At 38.0% G+C, this 17861-nt stretch overlaps 1 protein-coding gene and 1 long non-coding RNA gene across 3 annotated transcripts in view; one reads left to right on the top strand and one right to left on the bottom strand.

Moving 5' to 3' along the window:
• The window catches only part of LOC122523484 (irregular chiasm C-roughest protein-like), a 122220-nt gene extending 107891 nt beyond the window's left edge, over positions 1–14329 (bottom strand). For both annotated transcript variants that reach the window (XM_043645247.1, XM_043645248.1), the window contains exon 1: positions 13282–14329. In XM_043645247.1, coding sequence (XP_043501182.1) covers positions 13282–13499 — 218 coding nt within the window. In that variant the 5' untranslated portion in view covers positions 13500–14329. The remainder of the gene's footprint in view (positions 1–13281) is intronic.
• A 301-nt stretch (positions 14330–14630) lies between these two features.
• On the top strand, positions 14631–16884 carry LOC122523482. Its single transcript, XR_006305308.1, has 3 exons — positions 14631–14855; positions 15384–16319; positions 16751–16884. It is a non-coding gene; the product is annotated as an uncharacterized LOC122523482 (long non-coding RNA).
• Positions 16885–17861: the final 977 nt, after the last annotated feature.

The following is a 17861-nucleotide window of genomic DNA, read 5'->3' as shown; positions in this document are numbered from 1 at the left end:
TGTTTTTGGGAGGCAGTTATTGTTCGATGCCATGGGATCGTCTGCTCTCGCGCTAATTCCAACTTGTTGTACACGGTCCGAAATTGGTGAAACGATCTAATGCAATTAGGTGCAACGTATCGTACGTTCTCGTTATCGATCGGTACGCGAATAGGTTCGATTTAAATCGCGAGGCAAACGAACCTCGTCCTTGGCTACGCGATAAACGTAGATGCCAACCAATCCGCAAACAAACATACGATACGTACATATATAAAAAGAGAAAGAGAAGGAGAGAGGGGGAGGGGGAGGGAGGAAGGAGGAGAGAGAGAGTGCAGCTAGTTAACGAAAGTTGATACAAAAAGTATACGCGACTTATCGATGGATATCAAACAAGCTCTTCTCATTAAATTTCTCGACGACGACAACAACGACGACTACGACGACGATAACTGCGATGGCAAAGATCGGATACAGATTGAAAACGGGAAATGTAGAAATAAAAACTAGTTTTACTCTTCAACGAGAGGATACCAGAGAAAGAGGAATGTCAATGACGCGTCTCTAAATATGGACGTGTCCCGTCCGATATTTCCGCTAATAAACGTCGCTCCTCATTATCGCGCCAATTACCTCCTTTTTGCTTTCTCTCTATCTAGCTGGTACGCGTGAGAACCACATCCGGTCGATCGAAAGTTCAATGCGGAAAAGAGAGAGAGAGAGAGCGGAGTCCTGTCGTTTTGCCGCCTTCAAAGCGTGACCGTTTTATCAATCGAAAAGTAGACCCCGCTTTAAAGGACGAGACCACCCAAGGGAATTGCGGACGAGATGAAAAAGTAAAAGAAAGAAAAAAATGAAGGGACGAAAATTTATCGAGCAACAACAAGATATTTTATTGACGTCAATTTAATTCGATAGCAATTCGAATTAAACGTGTGTACGTGAGATAGGGATGAAATGAGGGAGAGAGAGAGAGAGGATTTTTCATGACAATATCGATGAAATGATAATGCAAATATCTCGTATATCGAGAGTATCGTCTTCGATAGTTGACAATATCTTCATAGGATCGCATCAACGATTCGTCGGTATTCGATTTCCCTTATTCGTCGTTATCAAGAATATTCAAGCCTTGACAGTATTATTGACGGATCATTCGTGAAAAACTTCAGATATTTTCGTCTTGACACGTTTGTTCGATCGGTCAGTCAGCCTGCCATCGTATCATCCCCCATTGAAACTTTCTCGAGTTATTTTCTTTTCTCTTTTTATATTTCTCTCTTTCTTTATACCCCGTTTCTTTCGTTCTTTATTTCGATTTCGCACCAGACGTGTCTGAAATTTGTATCCGTTTCGAGATCGTTCCCGTGTAGTATAATAACGATATTATACGAATCGAGTTTTTTTTTAAAGGGCACAAGGAGAAAAACGAAGTAGATATATGAGGGGTTGCTTCGATCCAATTGGGATTTCGAGAATATACGTATATAATACGTACTACATGTATATCTGTATTGTATATGCACATATATGTATTGCACCTATGTAACTCTTCCAAGAGAGAGAAATTCTGTCGAGTTATCAAACTTTCCACAGACACGCTTGCTATTTGTTACACGACCGAAACGATCTGAACGATCTAACTGTCGAATATCCGTGAAGTGTCTCCGATTAATTCGAAGTATGTGTTCCAGACTAACGTCACTGACTTTCTTTCCTATTTATCAATGAAATACACATATTTACACTCCTATCCTTTATATAAGTTGCACGTATAATAATACTCAACGAGAAAGTCTATGAAAATTATTTTCTCAGCAAAGTTTTTTACTTTGTAATTCCATGATTCGTGTCAATCGCGATAACGGATAGGTAAAAGAAGGAGGAAAAGAAAAATAATACCTTCATCGAGCGAGCATGAAAGAAACAAAGGTAAACTATTTCGTACTCGACACGTTGTCGTCGATAAAAATAACTCATTTCAAAGCTTTCACATAATAAATGAACCTCCTTTCCTTAGAAGAGTTAACGGCGCATGTGAGATTTAAGTGGCCGGCTAAAGTATACACTCCCCTTTTTTATTATCGATTCGCGAACCTAAACCTAGTTTCCTCGGGCTACTCCTCTCGCTATTTTTCGATAAAATGCATAGATAGTAAGCGTAATAGGTTGGCCAGTTGAACGTGTGAGTTAAGAGATCGATCGGACGACAGTTCGTGTAGCATATTTGCATTTTGCACGGGTCCAGAATACCGATGGCTTGCTTGTTGAGAAGTAAACAAAAAAGAAAACCTTAATGGATTTTTCCGTTCACAATACTCGAGTTCCGTCTGCGCGAAAAAATATTTTGTAACACCGGATGTACGCACGGAACGATACGGACCGTGACGAGAGAAAACGAGTGGTAGATATATGCGAAAGTGAGATCGATCGTTTTCGTCTCTCTTTCCTTCTCTCTCTCTCTCTCTCTTTCTCTCTTTCTCTTCTCTAATCACTTCGATTGCATATGACGTATCTGAATACGTCGAGCTCGTGTACGACCAGACTCTGACGCTTCTACTTCGTTTACGTCGTTTTTAGTTCATATTTCGTCCGTTTTCGGCACGGCAACCATTCGTTCGTCAACTGATGGAATTTTTATTTTTTTAAATTGTTTCCTCTATTTTTCTTTCCTTCTTCTTTTTTTTTATCTTTCTTCCCATCAATATCGACGAAGTTAAAACCGCGATGTCGTTATCGAGAAATTTCAAGAAAATCGATTACCGGTATCTAAAAAAGTATGTCACTCGAGATAAATATCGTATTCTCGGAATGATTTAGAAATGATTGGTAAATCTTTGACGGATTAAAAATCAAACGAGTGATGGAGGTAAAAGAATAACAAAAAAAAAAAGAAAAAAAAGAAAAAAAGAAAATAGAGAAGAAGGAAAAAAAGAAGAGCAAATGAAAATTCCCCTTCGCGTGGAATGCACATTCAAAACTCCTTCGCACATCCTCTCGACGATCCTGATAAATCGCCGCTTATTCGCTCCGAATAAAAGGGAGAAAAGGAGTCCTCTTATCGGTGAACATTATCTATAGAAATGTTACGTCCGTTTTCACGATGAAGAGAAGAACTGCGACTGTAAACGTTATTACCTGCTGCTCGGGGAAGGGGGTCATTTTCTTGATTATAACCAAAAAAAGTTCCATGATAATAATCGAATCTCAACGAAGAACACTAACGTTTCCATTCTAATTGTTATACATTTATCACAAATATTATTATCCTACTCATTTTAGAATATCTATGATCTAATAAATTTCAATATACAGTTATAGCAACGAATGGGATAATAATTCTTGTTGTACAAAGTGCTATCATAGAATTCTATAGATCCGATAGAAGTTTTAGAACGCCATATGCTTGCCAGACACCGAATAAATGTATATCGACCCCTAGGAACCAAATGCGGGCAAGCTCGTTTCACGATGGACATTTATAATTATACTCCCTTTTTATTGTTCTCTATCTCTTTCTCTCTCTCTCTTTGTTTTTTATCTTTTTCGAATGGTTTCGATAAACTTGCTAATAATTTTATTTTTATGCAAAATACCACGCCCCCGATCCTGACTAATTCGTCTATTGCGTTTCATGCCGAATGAGAATAGTTAGGTTGAAATTGATGTTTCTAGCTATAAGAAAAAGAGAGATAGTTAAATAGATGAACAGAGATAAAGAGATAGGAAAATAGAGTAAGAGAGAGAGAGAGAGAGAAAGAAATAAAGACAAAGCACGAGGATTCTCCAAGAAATTACTGAAGGAAGAATAGACTTTTCGCGATTTTCCATAGACCGTTATCGAGCAAAAGGGCGGAACGGCAGATAGCAAGAATAATACTGGAAATAAAGGGGAGAAACGTTTATTGCGAGCTTCGCCGCAAGCTCGAGATGCAAACCGAAAGTAAGACCTTTAAACAGTACCATTTATCGTACTGCAGCTGGACGAAGCTAAAAGCGGAACCTTAAATGGTAGCTATTTATCGCGACACCGTACGAACGCTTACTTCCTTCTAGTATACTCTAAACAATCTGCGAATATATCCAATGCATTTTATTATTCCTTTTTCTCTTTCTCCCTTTTCTTTCTCTTTCTTCTCTTTACTTCACTCTTATTCACCACTCTCGGAGTCGTTAATAACGTCATATAACAAACGTCTACTTTCTGAGCTTCCACAACTTCATCAAACTATGCAATGAAATTCTACTTTCATCTAACGACGCAACGAAATACATAGATTTGATATTTTTCTTTTTAAAACTACAAACCTTCGGATATTCGATATTTCGAGTAGGTCGTAGAGTTTTAAACTTAGACACTTATATTTAATTGGAACTGTCATTCTATACGATGATACAACAAAGTATATAAAACATATGAGTGCCAACGAGATACTAATCGAAATCAACTCGCTTGACACACGAAGCGGATCGTTAACCATCCTGTGTGTGATCTCGAGATATTTCATAATATTTATTTACTCTCTGAAATATAACGTAGCGATATATCATTTGATAATATTAATTATTTCTTTCCGAGAAAACTAATGATAGGTTTTATGCATATTCATATGCGTTAGATAGAAGCTTGTCAAGTCAAATTTCATTAGTTTCGTTTGCACGAACCATCGGACTAACGTTTCTCTCGTTAGGGAAAAATTCATCGAGATCGCACTATTTATGGATATACTATATTCGAAAAGCCCCGGTGTCTCTTTTAATCTTCATTACTCTTCTAAAATCATCGACTCCTCGATCCACGTAAATACGACTAACGATACTTTGTCTATTTCGTGGAAGAGAGAAACCGCTCGCACGGTTGTTTTAATTCTATTCCGTCATTAATTTTCCTCTTCTCGCGCAAGTCACATAAATCACATACATGAAGTTGATTGCGCCACGGTAAACTCGTAGGAAGCTCCATCGTCCTGGTGATTCGTACTGTAATTTGACAATAACTTTCTACATTTGCGACTTTGAGTTTATGTTGAGTAAGAGCCCCATAGGTTGACGGAGCAGAGAAAAGGAAGGGGGAGGGGAGGAGGGGAGGGAAAGCGACGACTATGACTACAACTACGACTGCTACGACTATGACGACGACGACGACGTCACGTTTATTTAAGCCAGATGAATGACGTTATATTAATATTACGAGTTCTATGTACCACTCCAACGCGAAGATTAAGCTCGACGAAAGAAAATGGCATACATCGGCCTTAGAACTAAAATCTCTCTTACGTTTCATGCTTTATAAGATACGAAACGTTTGCTCAAATATACCTACTCACTCGAGCTGTTTAATAATGATATATTCGAAAGCTTTGCTTTCTCTATTTCCCTCTCTCTCTCTCTTTCTCTCTTTCTCTCTTTTATTCTTACTACACATTAATCTAAGAATTAATTTCTACGAGGATAATCATTTTAATACCAAATGAATGAAAAGAAATGGAATTAATTGATTATTAATTATTGTAGGATTCGTGAAAAAATTGAGCCGTTGGACTGACTGGACCGGGACTCGAACCCGGATTTTCCGCTTTCCGCGACTGCTTTTTAACCATTGAGCTATCCAGGGCCCACCGTCCAATCTCCTCACGAATGCCTATTTAAGTGTTTGGCTTGGAGGCACTCGCATCCCATATTATTAATAAGTTCGTTGAGTTTATTATTGTATGATATTGTTTTAGATAATTCTCTATCTTTCCGTCTTTCTCTGTCTCCTCATTTTGAAACTAATCAACGAACATCTATGTCTATTAATTTTAATACATATATTATGGATTAAGCTTGTATTTGCTTTCTTATAATTACACGACAAACGAGAGCTCAGTTATATACGACTGCAAATCCTTATTAACCTATAATCTATCTCCTATCTCATTAGAACATGCGAGAGAACTACGAGGAGAACTCGAAAGGGATTTGAGTTTGAAGCAACGCATCAAATTCATCGGTCTAATTCACACAAAAGGTATTCGAAACTCAGCGTTTACAAATTTCCGTTCTATGGTTGTAAACGTAGAATACCCTTTCTCGTGGTATCCGCGTAACCATGGTAACTTCTATTCCAATATTCACGGTCATTCGTCACAATATTATACATTAATAAACCTCAACGTGTGTGTATATGTGTGTGTGAACGTGTGCATGATAACCAGTCGGAGGGGTATATTCCATTTCGTTCGGTGACCCGTTATTGACAGGAAATCATTGCTGAAAATCCAAATTGACCAACACACGAAAATACCCATTGATTTATATGTTAAATTAACATGGTAAACTTTCAATGAACATATCTAACTAATCTTATAACTAACTACTAGATATTTACTATCACCATTACTATTATTCTATACTTCGAATCAGTTAACGTCAGTGTTTTCAAAATCAAAATTTTAATGAATGAATTGGATTCTTTGAAGGATTTTGAATTTTCAAATGACCCGTGGTTTTGTCAAAAAAAAAAAAAAAAAAATCTACTTTTAAAAGAAAGGGAAAAGGTACAGAGCTGTTACGCGGCTATTTTACATTCCGTATTTCTCGGTTCGTTATTTATGCAAACTGCCGGAATATACGATGAGAAAATGTATGTTTATGCAAATAGCTTGTACAAGCTTTGAAATATGATTCGCGGAGAAGTCTTAACCTTTAACAACAGCTGCTGTTCTAGACTTAAAGAAGAATCTCTTTAAAAATAAGACTCGATATTAGGGATATATATCAACGATTATACAGCCAGACAATGTAGAATTCTATTTTCTAAGTAAAAAATGGAAATCGTTGTGTGGAATACAAAATATATATTATTATAAAACACTATTTATCAAATTGAATATATTTACAGGTAGAATTATAAAGAGAGTAAGAGAGAGAAAGATATATATATAAAAAGATAGAGAAAGAGCAAGCAAATACGAAGTCTTGTAGTCGTTTTCAACAGTGCGAAAGAACGCGAACAGTAAAGTGAGATCTCAAGATTAGAGTACACTCGTATCTAACTCATAATTAGCGTGTTTTAATGACCATGCTTTGCCAAGTGTACTGACGTGCATCGCTACTTCTCTCTTCTTAATCATGAAAAAGACGTTGCCTGAAGATACAATTCAACAACGACGACAACGACGACGACAACGACTTTCGAAGATGTCTAAAGAATTCCCTTTATGCGATTCGTACCAGCATTTCAACGTTCCCATCTCGCTAAAGAAAATGCGTTAATAGAACAAAATCAGAGATAGTAAAACTGGTTATCTATATATATATAAAAATACAAATGAGATTTTCATCCGTAGAGAGAAATGAAATGGGGGGGAAAAACAGGGAGGGAGAGAAAAAAAAAAAAAAAAGAAATTATTTTTTATAATCGTACGAAGAGGAACGAACGATGAGAAAAATTCAAGAGAATTTTGATCGTTGGCGTTAATTAAAATAATGCTTACGAGATAATTAATTTGTGGTGGCGCAAAGTGATGAACGACCACTTGGGTACACTATTTCTCTGGACTGCGTACAAAGAGAGAGAGAGAGGGAGGGTGAAAGGGTGAGAGAGGAAGAGAGGAAAGGGGATATAATAATGCTGGTACGCGGTAGCCAACAGCGGAACGTTCACCGTACGCAAATTAATCGATTAGAATTAATTGTTCCAGCTCGTTGCTGTGCACCGGTACATACAGTCAGTCACAGAAATATCCCAACACTTTTTCTAATTTCAAAAATTCTTTTCTAACCGTATTATTTGTGTTTTACATTTTGAAGTATACACATATATCATACATATAAATCGGATGGTAAATTGTAAGAAAACAAAATCTTTTCAAATATTTGTCTAACTAATTATAGAAACAACGCGTATACGCACAGATGTGGTATTATCTAAATAATTTTTTCTCGCTTTTTCTTTTTTCTTTTTGTTTTTTATTTCTTTTTTTTTTTTCGTTTCAAGTAAACTCAACTTTCGTTCCTTCGTAAAATATAAAACGATTTATTCGCTGCTGACTTTTATCACGCGCAATGTCCTCTTAATATTCCACCCCTGGCCATCACTTATCATAATATTTTCTTTCCGCGCATTAATATTTCGAGCTAGTTCCCTGAGTTTTCTCGCGCGGAGACTCTTTTTCTCTAGTAAAAATTTCAAAACTCGAGAAACAAACGCTGCAAGTGGCAGCTGCAGAAGCTTAACCTCCTGCGGCCTCTCCAACCCCTACGTTTGTTGGTTCGTTCGTTGGTTCGTTCGTTCGTTGGTTCGTTCGTTCGTTCGTTTGTTCATTCGTTCGTTGGTTCGTTCGTTCGTTCGTTCGTTCGTTCATTCGGCCAGGAGGTTAGTCACTCCCGTGGAAAACTTCTTCGAAGAATAAAAAGGAAAAGTTGCCTTTGAGCAAGGAATAATATGATTACAAAGATGACACAAACACTATTTTAATTTTTGACGTATTTCCGATGCAAAAAGAAATTAAAACTTTTTCAAGAGACATTTAAATCAGAATATTTTTTTTCCTAACACGCTAGTATTAAAATCAGTCGGTGTTTATAACGAATCGGACTATCAAAAAACTGCACTTTTAGAATAAAAAATAAAAAAAAAAAATCAGATTTACATGAACGTTATTTTTAAAGGGCAACAACGTAACGGGTAGAGCATGCAAGAGGATGACCATTTATAGAACTCGTTTTGCATAAGTGTATAACGTTATCACATTCGTGCAAGTTGGTACGATGGCTTGTGGCCGAAGGTGGTAGCGAGGGGAGGGAGAGTGTCCCAATGGGAGTACAGCCTCGCCTTAATTGTACATCGTGCACGAGATCTCTGCAACATAATCTATTATACTTCACGTGGATGTAGAATTTCAAATTAAATGTATAAATGAAAAAAACATTAAATGTCCCCCCTCCCCCCTATGATCGACGAGCTGGTTAATCGAAGTTTTGTCTGTGCTTCTTACTATCCTTGATAAAATAACAAAAAGAATAAAATTCAAATATGTATATATTCTTCTCTTTCCGAATTGTGTATAAAGAAAAAAAAAGAAAAAAAATACGAAGACCGTATATAGAGCAATGTGATATTTTAACGAACGTATCGTCTTTCTCGGATAAAATTTCCTGGCGCAAAATTTCGAAATTGAAAGAGCGTCGCCGATAGAATTTTGTTAGCTCGCCGATGCAACGGAAAGCTTCCTCTCGCACGGCAACGAAATCGAGTTTCATTGGCTTGCTGAGCGAGAACAAACAAGGATAAGAATAAAGAGAAAGGGAAAGAAACGGTGGATCGGAAAGAGAAACGGAAAGAAAGAATGGATGGGTATACATCGAAAGAGAAAAAGAGAAAGAAATAGAGGAAAAGGTAAAGAGAGAGTGAGAGAGAGAGAGAGAGAGAGAGAGAAGGACAACGTCCGATGACTTTTGGCTTCTATCTACGGTGTCCTGATTTATCGCATTACATACAGCGCACTGACGCTTTACACGAACGTGCGGCGGGGTACGACGCTTCGGGCTACTCAGGAACGAATTTTATTTACTTTCAGAAAATCGATCGGTGGGTGGCACGAAAAGGAAGGGTGCTACGCTGCTGCCGGCAGTGCTCGTGGCAGTGGATGGGTCGCAACCAAGCCTGGGAAAGCGAACCGACGACGTAGAGCTACGTGTTGGTGTTACTGATGTTGAAGTTACTAGTATTAGTAATAGTCGTAGTAGTAGTAAAAGTAGTAGTAGTAGTGGTGGTGGTGGTGGTGGTCTCGTCGGCTGCTGCCCTGCCCTGGTCTCGCCTCGTCTCAACCCCCACAAGCTAGCGGCAACCCACCCGACGACCCTCTTCTAGCCTTTCGTTTCACCCGACGTTATATCATAGTCTTCTTCTTCCAACTCGTGAATTTTACGCCGACAAATCGGCCCTTCTGAAAACTAGGAGCACACGATTCCACCAGCTCCTTCTTCCTACATTCCGCGTTTCACGGCTCGCCGCTTCGAGAGGAGCAAACTCTCGCGAAATAAAGGAAAGGACTCTCTCTCTCTCTCTATCTCTCTCTCTCTCTCTCTTTATCGAATAGAGATAGAGTCCCTTTTCCGAATCGAGAAAGAGACTTTTCTTTATGGAAATGAAAAATGGTTCGCCAAAGGGGACACCCTAATGTTTATATCGTCCTTCAATTTTGACGATACTCTCTTCTTACGTTGTTCTTCTATTATTTATTTTCCTATTCTCTACTATTTTTTATCTGTTTTATTTTTTATCATATACCTAATCTCTCAAGGGTCGAGTTGATTATAATTATTGCATAACAAATAGATATAAAGTATTAAAAGCCGATGTGGTATCATATTAATTATATTTCATTAGTAAAAGGTTTACTGTCGTCGATATCTCGTGTGCGTCGAGCAACAGCTGTGTAAGCTTTTAAAAGCTAGCCGAGAGGTAATTCGACGACGTAAATTAAAACCTCGCCGTACGGCGTAACACGAGGAACTAATCGATTATAAAACGATGCACTATTATCTCCTCAGACTCTATCTAACGTTCCTCTTTATTTCCCAACGAACGATTCGTCGGCAATAAGAAAAAAGTCAACAAGAGCAATTAACGCGCAACGAGTATCGATTAATGTCGATTTTTAAGGTAAAAGAAAATTAATGAAATTCCGATAAGAGAGCTTCTTACTCTTTGAGGTAATCAAAAAGTCTTCCAAGAGTCGTTTCTTGGTATTACGTTTTATTACGTAAAGGACTTTGAGAGATCTTCGTGGAAAATAAAACGAAAGGTAGAAAATGATGGATAGAAAAAAAAAAAGAAAGAAAAAAGAAAAAAAAAAAAGAAATGAAAAAATCAGAAAGAAATTACGCTGATGACAAAGAAGATCTGAGAGTATGGAAAAAAAAAGAGTAGGAAGAAGATGGTCGCTCGACAAGAAAAAAGTACCTACACTCTCGGAGTACTTTCTCTGTTTCTTCTCTCCTCTCTCTCGCTCTTTCGTTCTAGTAGTATTCCTAACGCGTTTTCAGCCTCGTTCCTTCGTGGCGGAAGTGAGGCTACTACGTGCCGATATTAAAGTGCTATTTAGCTCTCGGAATAGTTGGAATTAAAATTCCACCGACGAATTCTATCTTGGCGAGAGAGGGTGGATCGGCAATGAAAGAGAAACGGAGAGAGAAAGAGAGAGAGAGAGAGAGAGAGATGGAAGGGTTGAGTGAATGAACGTGTGTGTGTGTGTGTGAGAGAAAGAGAAAGAGTATCAACGTAGAGACGAGCTTATACATGCATTTGTACATGCAGACGTACTACACGTATAGGCGTGTACCCTCATTATACTTCTCTCTCTTTCTGTCCTTCTTATAATCTAGTAAGTTGAAAAAAGGGAGAATTTTCAAGTCGACTCTAACGCAAGTACCGAGAGTTCGTTATCGGAGTTATAAAATCGCAGAGTGGCCCAACTTTCCTTGTACTATTAAGTCGAATTAACCTTACAATGAGAATCTTAAACATTTTCATGCCGTTAAAAATATGTAAGGACAATTGGAGACTCGTGCAATTTGATTTTGATGTTTCGATTAAAACCTAAATTCTTTTCTCACGGACTCTCGCTCTCTCTATTTTCTCTTATTACTTTAAAATCGAAAATATTGTAAAAAATAACAAATAATAAATCGAACAGAACGTTATTTATCTTTCGTAAACGAATCTTCGTTTAATATAAAGTAAACTGACATATATAAAATAACCGATACATACGTCGATCAAGTTAATATTCCTTTTGTTTGTCTATTTTAAACGTTGAGTTACGATTTATATTTAAAGCTCGCGTATATCTGTACACTCTCTCTCAGTCTGATTGATAAAACACGTATATATTAATATAAGCCATCCATACCCATCGGAAAACTACTATAATCAAACTGTAGAGCGATCAGAATTTGAAGTATTTAAATGTAGATACGTTTAAAATGATACGAATGTTGTGATGTGTGATGTTGCGATGAAATGATACGCGTGTTCTCATAAAATCGATGATTTTTAATCGAGTTAAAGCGGCACGAACGATAATTTCGTCTAGAGATAAAAAATGATCGTCGAATGAAAAAAAAGAGTAGCATTATATTATATAAAATATAAAAACGTCCAGAATTCTCAATTCGGTAAATCACGAGAATCGTAATTAATTATAAATCCGATCATCAAAATATCCCGAAATTCACCATTATTTCTCGCCGCATCGATTAATTGTTTCGCAACGATCATCCGGAAAGTGATTTTTCTCCGTGACTTTTCATACGTATACGTATACTTTACAAACGCGTCTAGCCGATATCGATAGAGAAAAAAAAAAAAAAAAAGATTGGAAGAATCGAAAGAGAAAGAAATCCGTGAAAATTTCGTCCTGGCGCGCGGTTTACCCTTCAGGAAAATCGATATTTCCTCGACGACGAGGAGTAACACAAGCTTATTCCGCGTTTCATTTGTATGGTTATTCTCAAAAAAAAAAAAAAAAAAAAAAAAAAGAAAAAAAAGAACTTTCTCTTTCCTTTTTCTTTTCTCTGACATACGTATGTCTAGTCGTACATAACGTACGTATTTTACGTCGCAGTGTGCACGACTAGTGCAGAATATCGATCCTTTGAATATTTTAAGGCGCCCTACATATATTTGACGCGTTCCCAGAGCACCGAGGAAGATCGTCCTCCGGCGCCATGCTCGAAGAACACACGAAAACGATCGAACGTGAAACTCTGACCAATTATCTCTATCACCATCTCATTCTATCTTTTGCTCTCACTTGCTCTTTCGGTATACACACATATCTATCTATCTATCTATCTATCTATCTATCTATCTAACCATCTACCTCTCTCTTTCGCTCCAACGATGGTGTGTTACGGCCATCACTTAATCGAGCAAACTAATTTCACCGGATACTATCCTCGCATGATTGGGCAAAAGTATTCGAGTAGATACTGGGGCCCACGCTTGATCGGCGAAGCGTGTTTCAATCGTGGTACACGTTCGGAGCACATAATCGAGAGCACGCTTCGAAAGTAAACGCGCGATATACGTCGACGTCGAACATAAAAATCGATCTTAGGTATGTATTCGCGTAAGATAGCAAGTGTATATACGTGTAACATATATATATATATGTAGAGTATGTGAGCACAATTGATGCTAAAAAAAGATCCGTGGAAAGAGTGTTGTGAAGGATATATTAAAAATATATGTATATATATATATATATATATATATATATATATATGTATGTGTGTATGTATATATTTTACCTTGTAACGCTCCAATTCGTAACACCGGTCGAAGTGCTCGCAAAAGCGCGGCACATCGTCACCACCGTGCTGAGGCAAAGATCCATGGTGCTGCTGGCGATCATGAACGCTGTCATCATCGCTCGATATCCGTTGCTCACTGTGTATATCTTATAATAATAATAATAATAATAACGTAATATAGAAGAAAATAAATGCACGATTTTTTGCAAGCACATACAACGGGAATTATATAAGAAGCACCAAATAATAGTAGTAGTAGTAGTCGTCGTCTTAATAACGGTAGAAGTAGTACGAGTATTAAAAAACCGATAAGGTAAGAACGAACGTAAACAACGAAAATAAAAGATAGAGAAAGACAATTGGTCGTTCTTCTATCTAACAACACACGAATAATAATACACACGAAGAACGATAATCCCACGGGAAAGGTTGCACGTGTTTTAGGGATGGTTTTAACGGGCACGACAGCACACACACGCGAGCTCGAAGTTCTCCTTGAGGTTAATAATCCTTTGAGAAATAGGACAGAAATCTCGAGTCAGCAAGGACAAGAGCAACATTATAAGTTGCAGGAAGCTTGGCGACGACGACAGCGACGATGTTGACGATGATGTTGAGAATGATGTTAAAGATGATGATGATGATGACGACGACGACGACGACGACGGTGGTGACGACGGCGACGGCGGGAACAGATCCTGGGATATTGTCGAGGAGGACACTCGCCAGCACCAGCTGTACCGATAGGGGTAGCACTTTTATTAGTGATCGCGTAGTACGACAATGGTTGAGGAAGCTCATATTGTCAGGAGGAACCGATGATAGCCGTGACGTCGAGTGCCAGGTCTCGCGACCCGACGAGTCCGTTATCGGGCGACATCGCGTCGCGACATTCGTGCGATCACACGATGGACCAGGGTAAGTATTCACGGAGAACACACCACTCCCGATCGAAGTAGTTCGATCGTTATCTCTCTCTCTTGCCCTCTCTCTCTCTCTCTCTCTCTCTCGTTCTCTCTCTCTCTTCAATCACACTGTTAATCTACACTTTATATTTTTAACTTGATTAATTAATTACGTCTTCGTGTCCCTTTCGTTATAAACAATAATAACGATGACAGAAGCGATGACGAAACGAGGAGGGTGCGTGTCTATCTCTTAATCGCGGCGCGACGCGACGCACGCGGCACTTACATACATACGTATCGAAGGAAAGTTGGAACGGAACTACTGACGGCTCCTCCGTCCTCGGTACTCGCATCCCCACCACCCGCGACCGGCTCCCCCCACTCTCAACGAACGAGTCGCGCGCGCCTCTTACCCCCTCCACCGGCCCGTGTAATAGGTACGCACCGAGCTACCCGGAGCGTGACACACGCTCACGGTCCGTAGTGGGGGGAATAGTCGCGTGGCGGCCTCCGTCGTGGCGGGGTGTACAACGAACCGTCAAACAGAAAGGAATAGACAGAGATAGCTGATCTCTCGCGAGCGCATGCGTTCTTCTCGAGATACTACTACTATTACTGCTACTACTATTACGTTGTCTCACCCTTCCTGAAAATGTTACCTGAGTGAGTACCTTCTCTTTCTCTCTCTCTCTCTCTCTCTCTCTCTCTCTCTCTCTCTCTCTCAATCTTCTCTACGTACTTGCATCTAGCGATGGGACTAATTCGATTACTCTTTTGAAATGTTCGATCAAAGCCAGTTATGATATTCATAAGGTAATATCAGGCAGGAATCGAAACTTGTTACTTAATTCCGATCGATTTGATTAGTGCAAATGTTATTTGAAATTCAAATGAAAACCAACGAATTGTGATATTTAATAATAAGAAATGGATCTGTATACTTTCAATGTTAAAGAGTACGCGAATAAAAGGAAACGTGATAATTAAAAAATAGATGATCGGGAAATATTGTGTAGAAATAATGCTTGTAATTTTATTCATACCATTGTTATTCGTAATTGTGCGTACGTTTAACGTCATTGCGAAAAGCGAAAAGTATTAAAAATGAATTGCATAATTATTATATATAAAATATTGTATACGTTTGCAAATTAATGAAGCTAATATTTTAAATCCAGTGTTTTTACGCAGACTGCGAGGTCAAATTTTCAAATTAACCGCCTCTTCGATTCAACGCAAGCGAAAAGGTCACAGAGGCAGTTAATGAAAGGAGTCGCGCCTGCGCACTTGTCCAAACTCAACTCGTTCACACAACTACTATCGAGAATGTGACACGCAACTTCCTCGAGTGATCCTCATTCTGTGTGTCTTTCAAGATCAATAGACTAAGTATTCATCTTTCGAAGTATCTGATGGGCGATATGACACTTGTCTACCTAACGTAATAATATTTCAGAAGATCTTTAAATCTGTCGATAAAAAAGCTTTCGATGTCGATCGAACTGACAATCGCTATAGAGATAATTCGATCCTGAATTATTTATGAACTAGGAGAGAATCAGTGGGATTCTGCTAAGACGATATATATTAATGATTACTAAACGACTACGAAAAGTACGATCTAATGTTAATTAATAAATCATACAAAAAAAACCACTAGAGATCGTCGGATAGTATCGATAACACGTTCCGTAAATATGAAAACGTCTATAAGATTCCTATCGCACAGAAACATACAGGGAAAGAGAAAAAGATGTAATATCTCGATCGAGAGTTTTGCAATGTCGATTGGCTATCCCGACTTGTAAAATATTCAAGGTCGAACGAATCGAATTCACGTTCGAATCTCGGCGATACATTCTCTATTTCTGTTTTTCTTTCTCTCTTTCTCTTTCTATAGAGAACGTTCTCTCTAGAAATGCGGTACTCCCATTAGATCTCCGAGTAGATTTTACATCGCCAGGGTGAGACGGAAAGGAATCGAATAGGACGCATGCGCATTATGATACCGCATTCGCACACGTATTCTCCGAGAAAACGCACGTAAGCACGTACGTACGAAACGACGAAGACCGTGAGGGTAGCAAAAGGAAGAGAGAGGACGTCCCTAACCCGGCAATCACCAGAGTACGGTGATAACGAAAGCAACCACTGGGAATTTACGTGACTTCCGAGAAGAATATCACTTTGAAGTCATACTAAATTCCTTTTATCAATTTTTCTTCTATTTTCATTCATGAAATATTATTTCTCGTATATATCTGAATCGTTGAGAATTTATTATTATCCAAAAGATTCATTAAATTCTACGATTTTTTATTAAACAAATCACTTCACAAAATAATTTGATATAAATCTCTTTGATTTTCTACTTACATCAATTATTATATACAGTATGCAAAGTATTACATCTCTCGTACGTCAGTTTATATTCATGTTTACGTAGATTAATGTCCAAGCATCGTATAAAACTCATCACAGTAGGATCTTCAAAAAGTTATTAATGGCTACGCTTATAGGGGTCGGTCTGTTTTAATGATCAAGTTAGTGTTTACCAGGACACTTCTGGGAAGGCGTTCCCCTTCTCAAGAGCAATTTCTCAGTATCACTGTGAATACGAGAAATTGACAAAAGTAACCGTAACTACCTGGTCTCATTAATTTGACATTGGCGTCATTGTGTCATTTGTAAAGAAGAAAAAGAGCTGATCACGAAGAAGAATAGAAACGTTCCTTTCCATCCAACGAAGCTACTTTTACCCTAAGGAGAATCAATGAAACGAAATGAAGGATGGACGTTGATAATGGTAAGACTAGTTCTCTCTCTCTCTCTCTCTCTCTCTCTCTTTCTCATTCTCTCAAGAATAATAAGCTTTTATACTTAATATTATTATATGACTAAGCTGTTTCGAGGAAGCAATTGTATTACGAGGTAATTATAAAGTTCCAAAGAATAATAGAAGTTAATGCCAGAGGAATAGCAGAGTAGGAGACGGCCTTGTAAAATTAACCACGAGAAGTAAAAATAAGGGCAATGTAAGCATTGTGCATGAACTCGTTTTCTGTTACCGAGTTTAAAACACGTTATTTTATATCAACATAACTTCTTATATGATTAAAGTATATAACACGTGGAAAGGGAACAACGAGTAACGAAGAATTCTAGCTAGACGGATTATTATTAGATCGGTCGATACTAGGAATAGTTAAAATGACCAACGATATTCGTTCGGATGGATATTACGTAACACGAACTGGCATTTTGTGGTCTCTTTGTCGATGATTATGGAAACAGGAGCTGTTCAATCTGAAGGTATATGCTGCTAAACGAGAAAAGACATCTCTTTGTATGCACGTGTTTACAGGACAATTCTACATCTATAGGAAGTAACAAAGAAACTCGATCAATAATTGTTTTTTTATTTTATTTTTTTGTTTAAGTTAGACAATCACAATTTAGGTAGCCAGCTAGTTTTATAAGGAAGAACCAAGGAAGAAGAAATTTTTCTAAGGAATAAAGATAATGCTTGCGCAAGCGACTCCTGCGGGATCGTGAAAATGTATGAGGATAACGAAGAAGGGAAAAGGGCTTCTACCCCTTATCATTTCTCTTTCTCTGTCTTCCTTATTACTATCTGTCCTATATAAAGATATGGGTTTATATATATAT

This window comes from Polistes fuscatus, unplaced genomic scaffold (genome assembly GCF_010416935.1).
Source record: "Polistes fuscatus isolate 324 unplaced genomic scaffold, CU_Pfus_HIC Scaffold6, whole genome shotgun sequence".
Classification (NCBI taxonomy): Eukaryota; Metazoa; Arthropoda; class Insecta; order Hymenoptera; family Vespidae; genus Polistes; species Polistes fuscatus.
The sequence above is the reverse complement of the archived record's forward strand: the minus strand, read 5'-3'. Positions and strand labels throughout refer to the sequence as shown.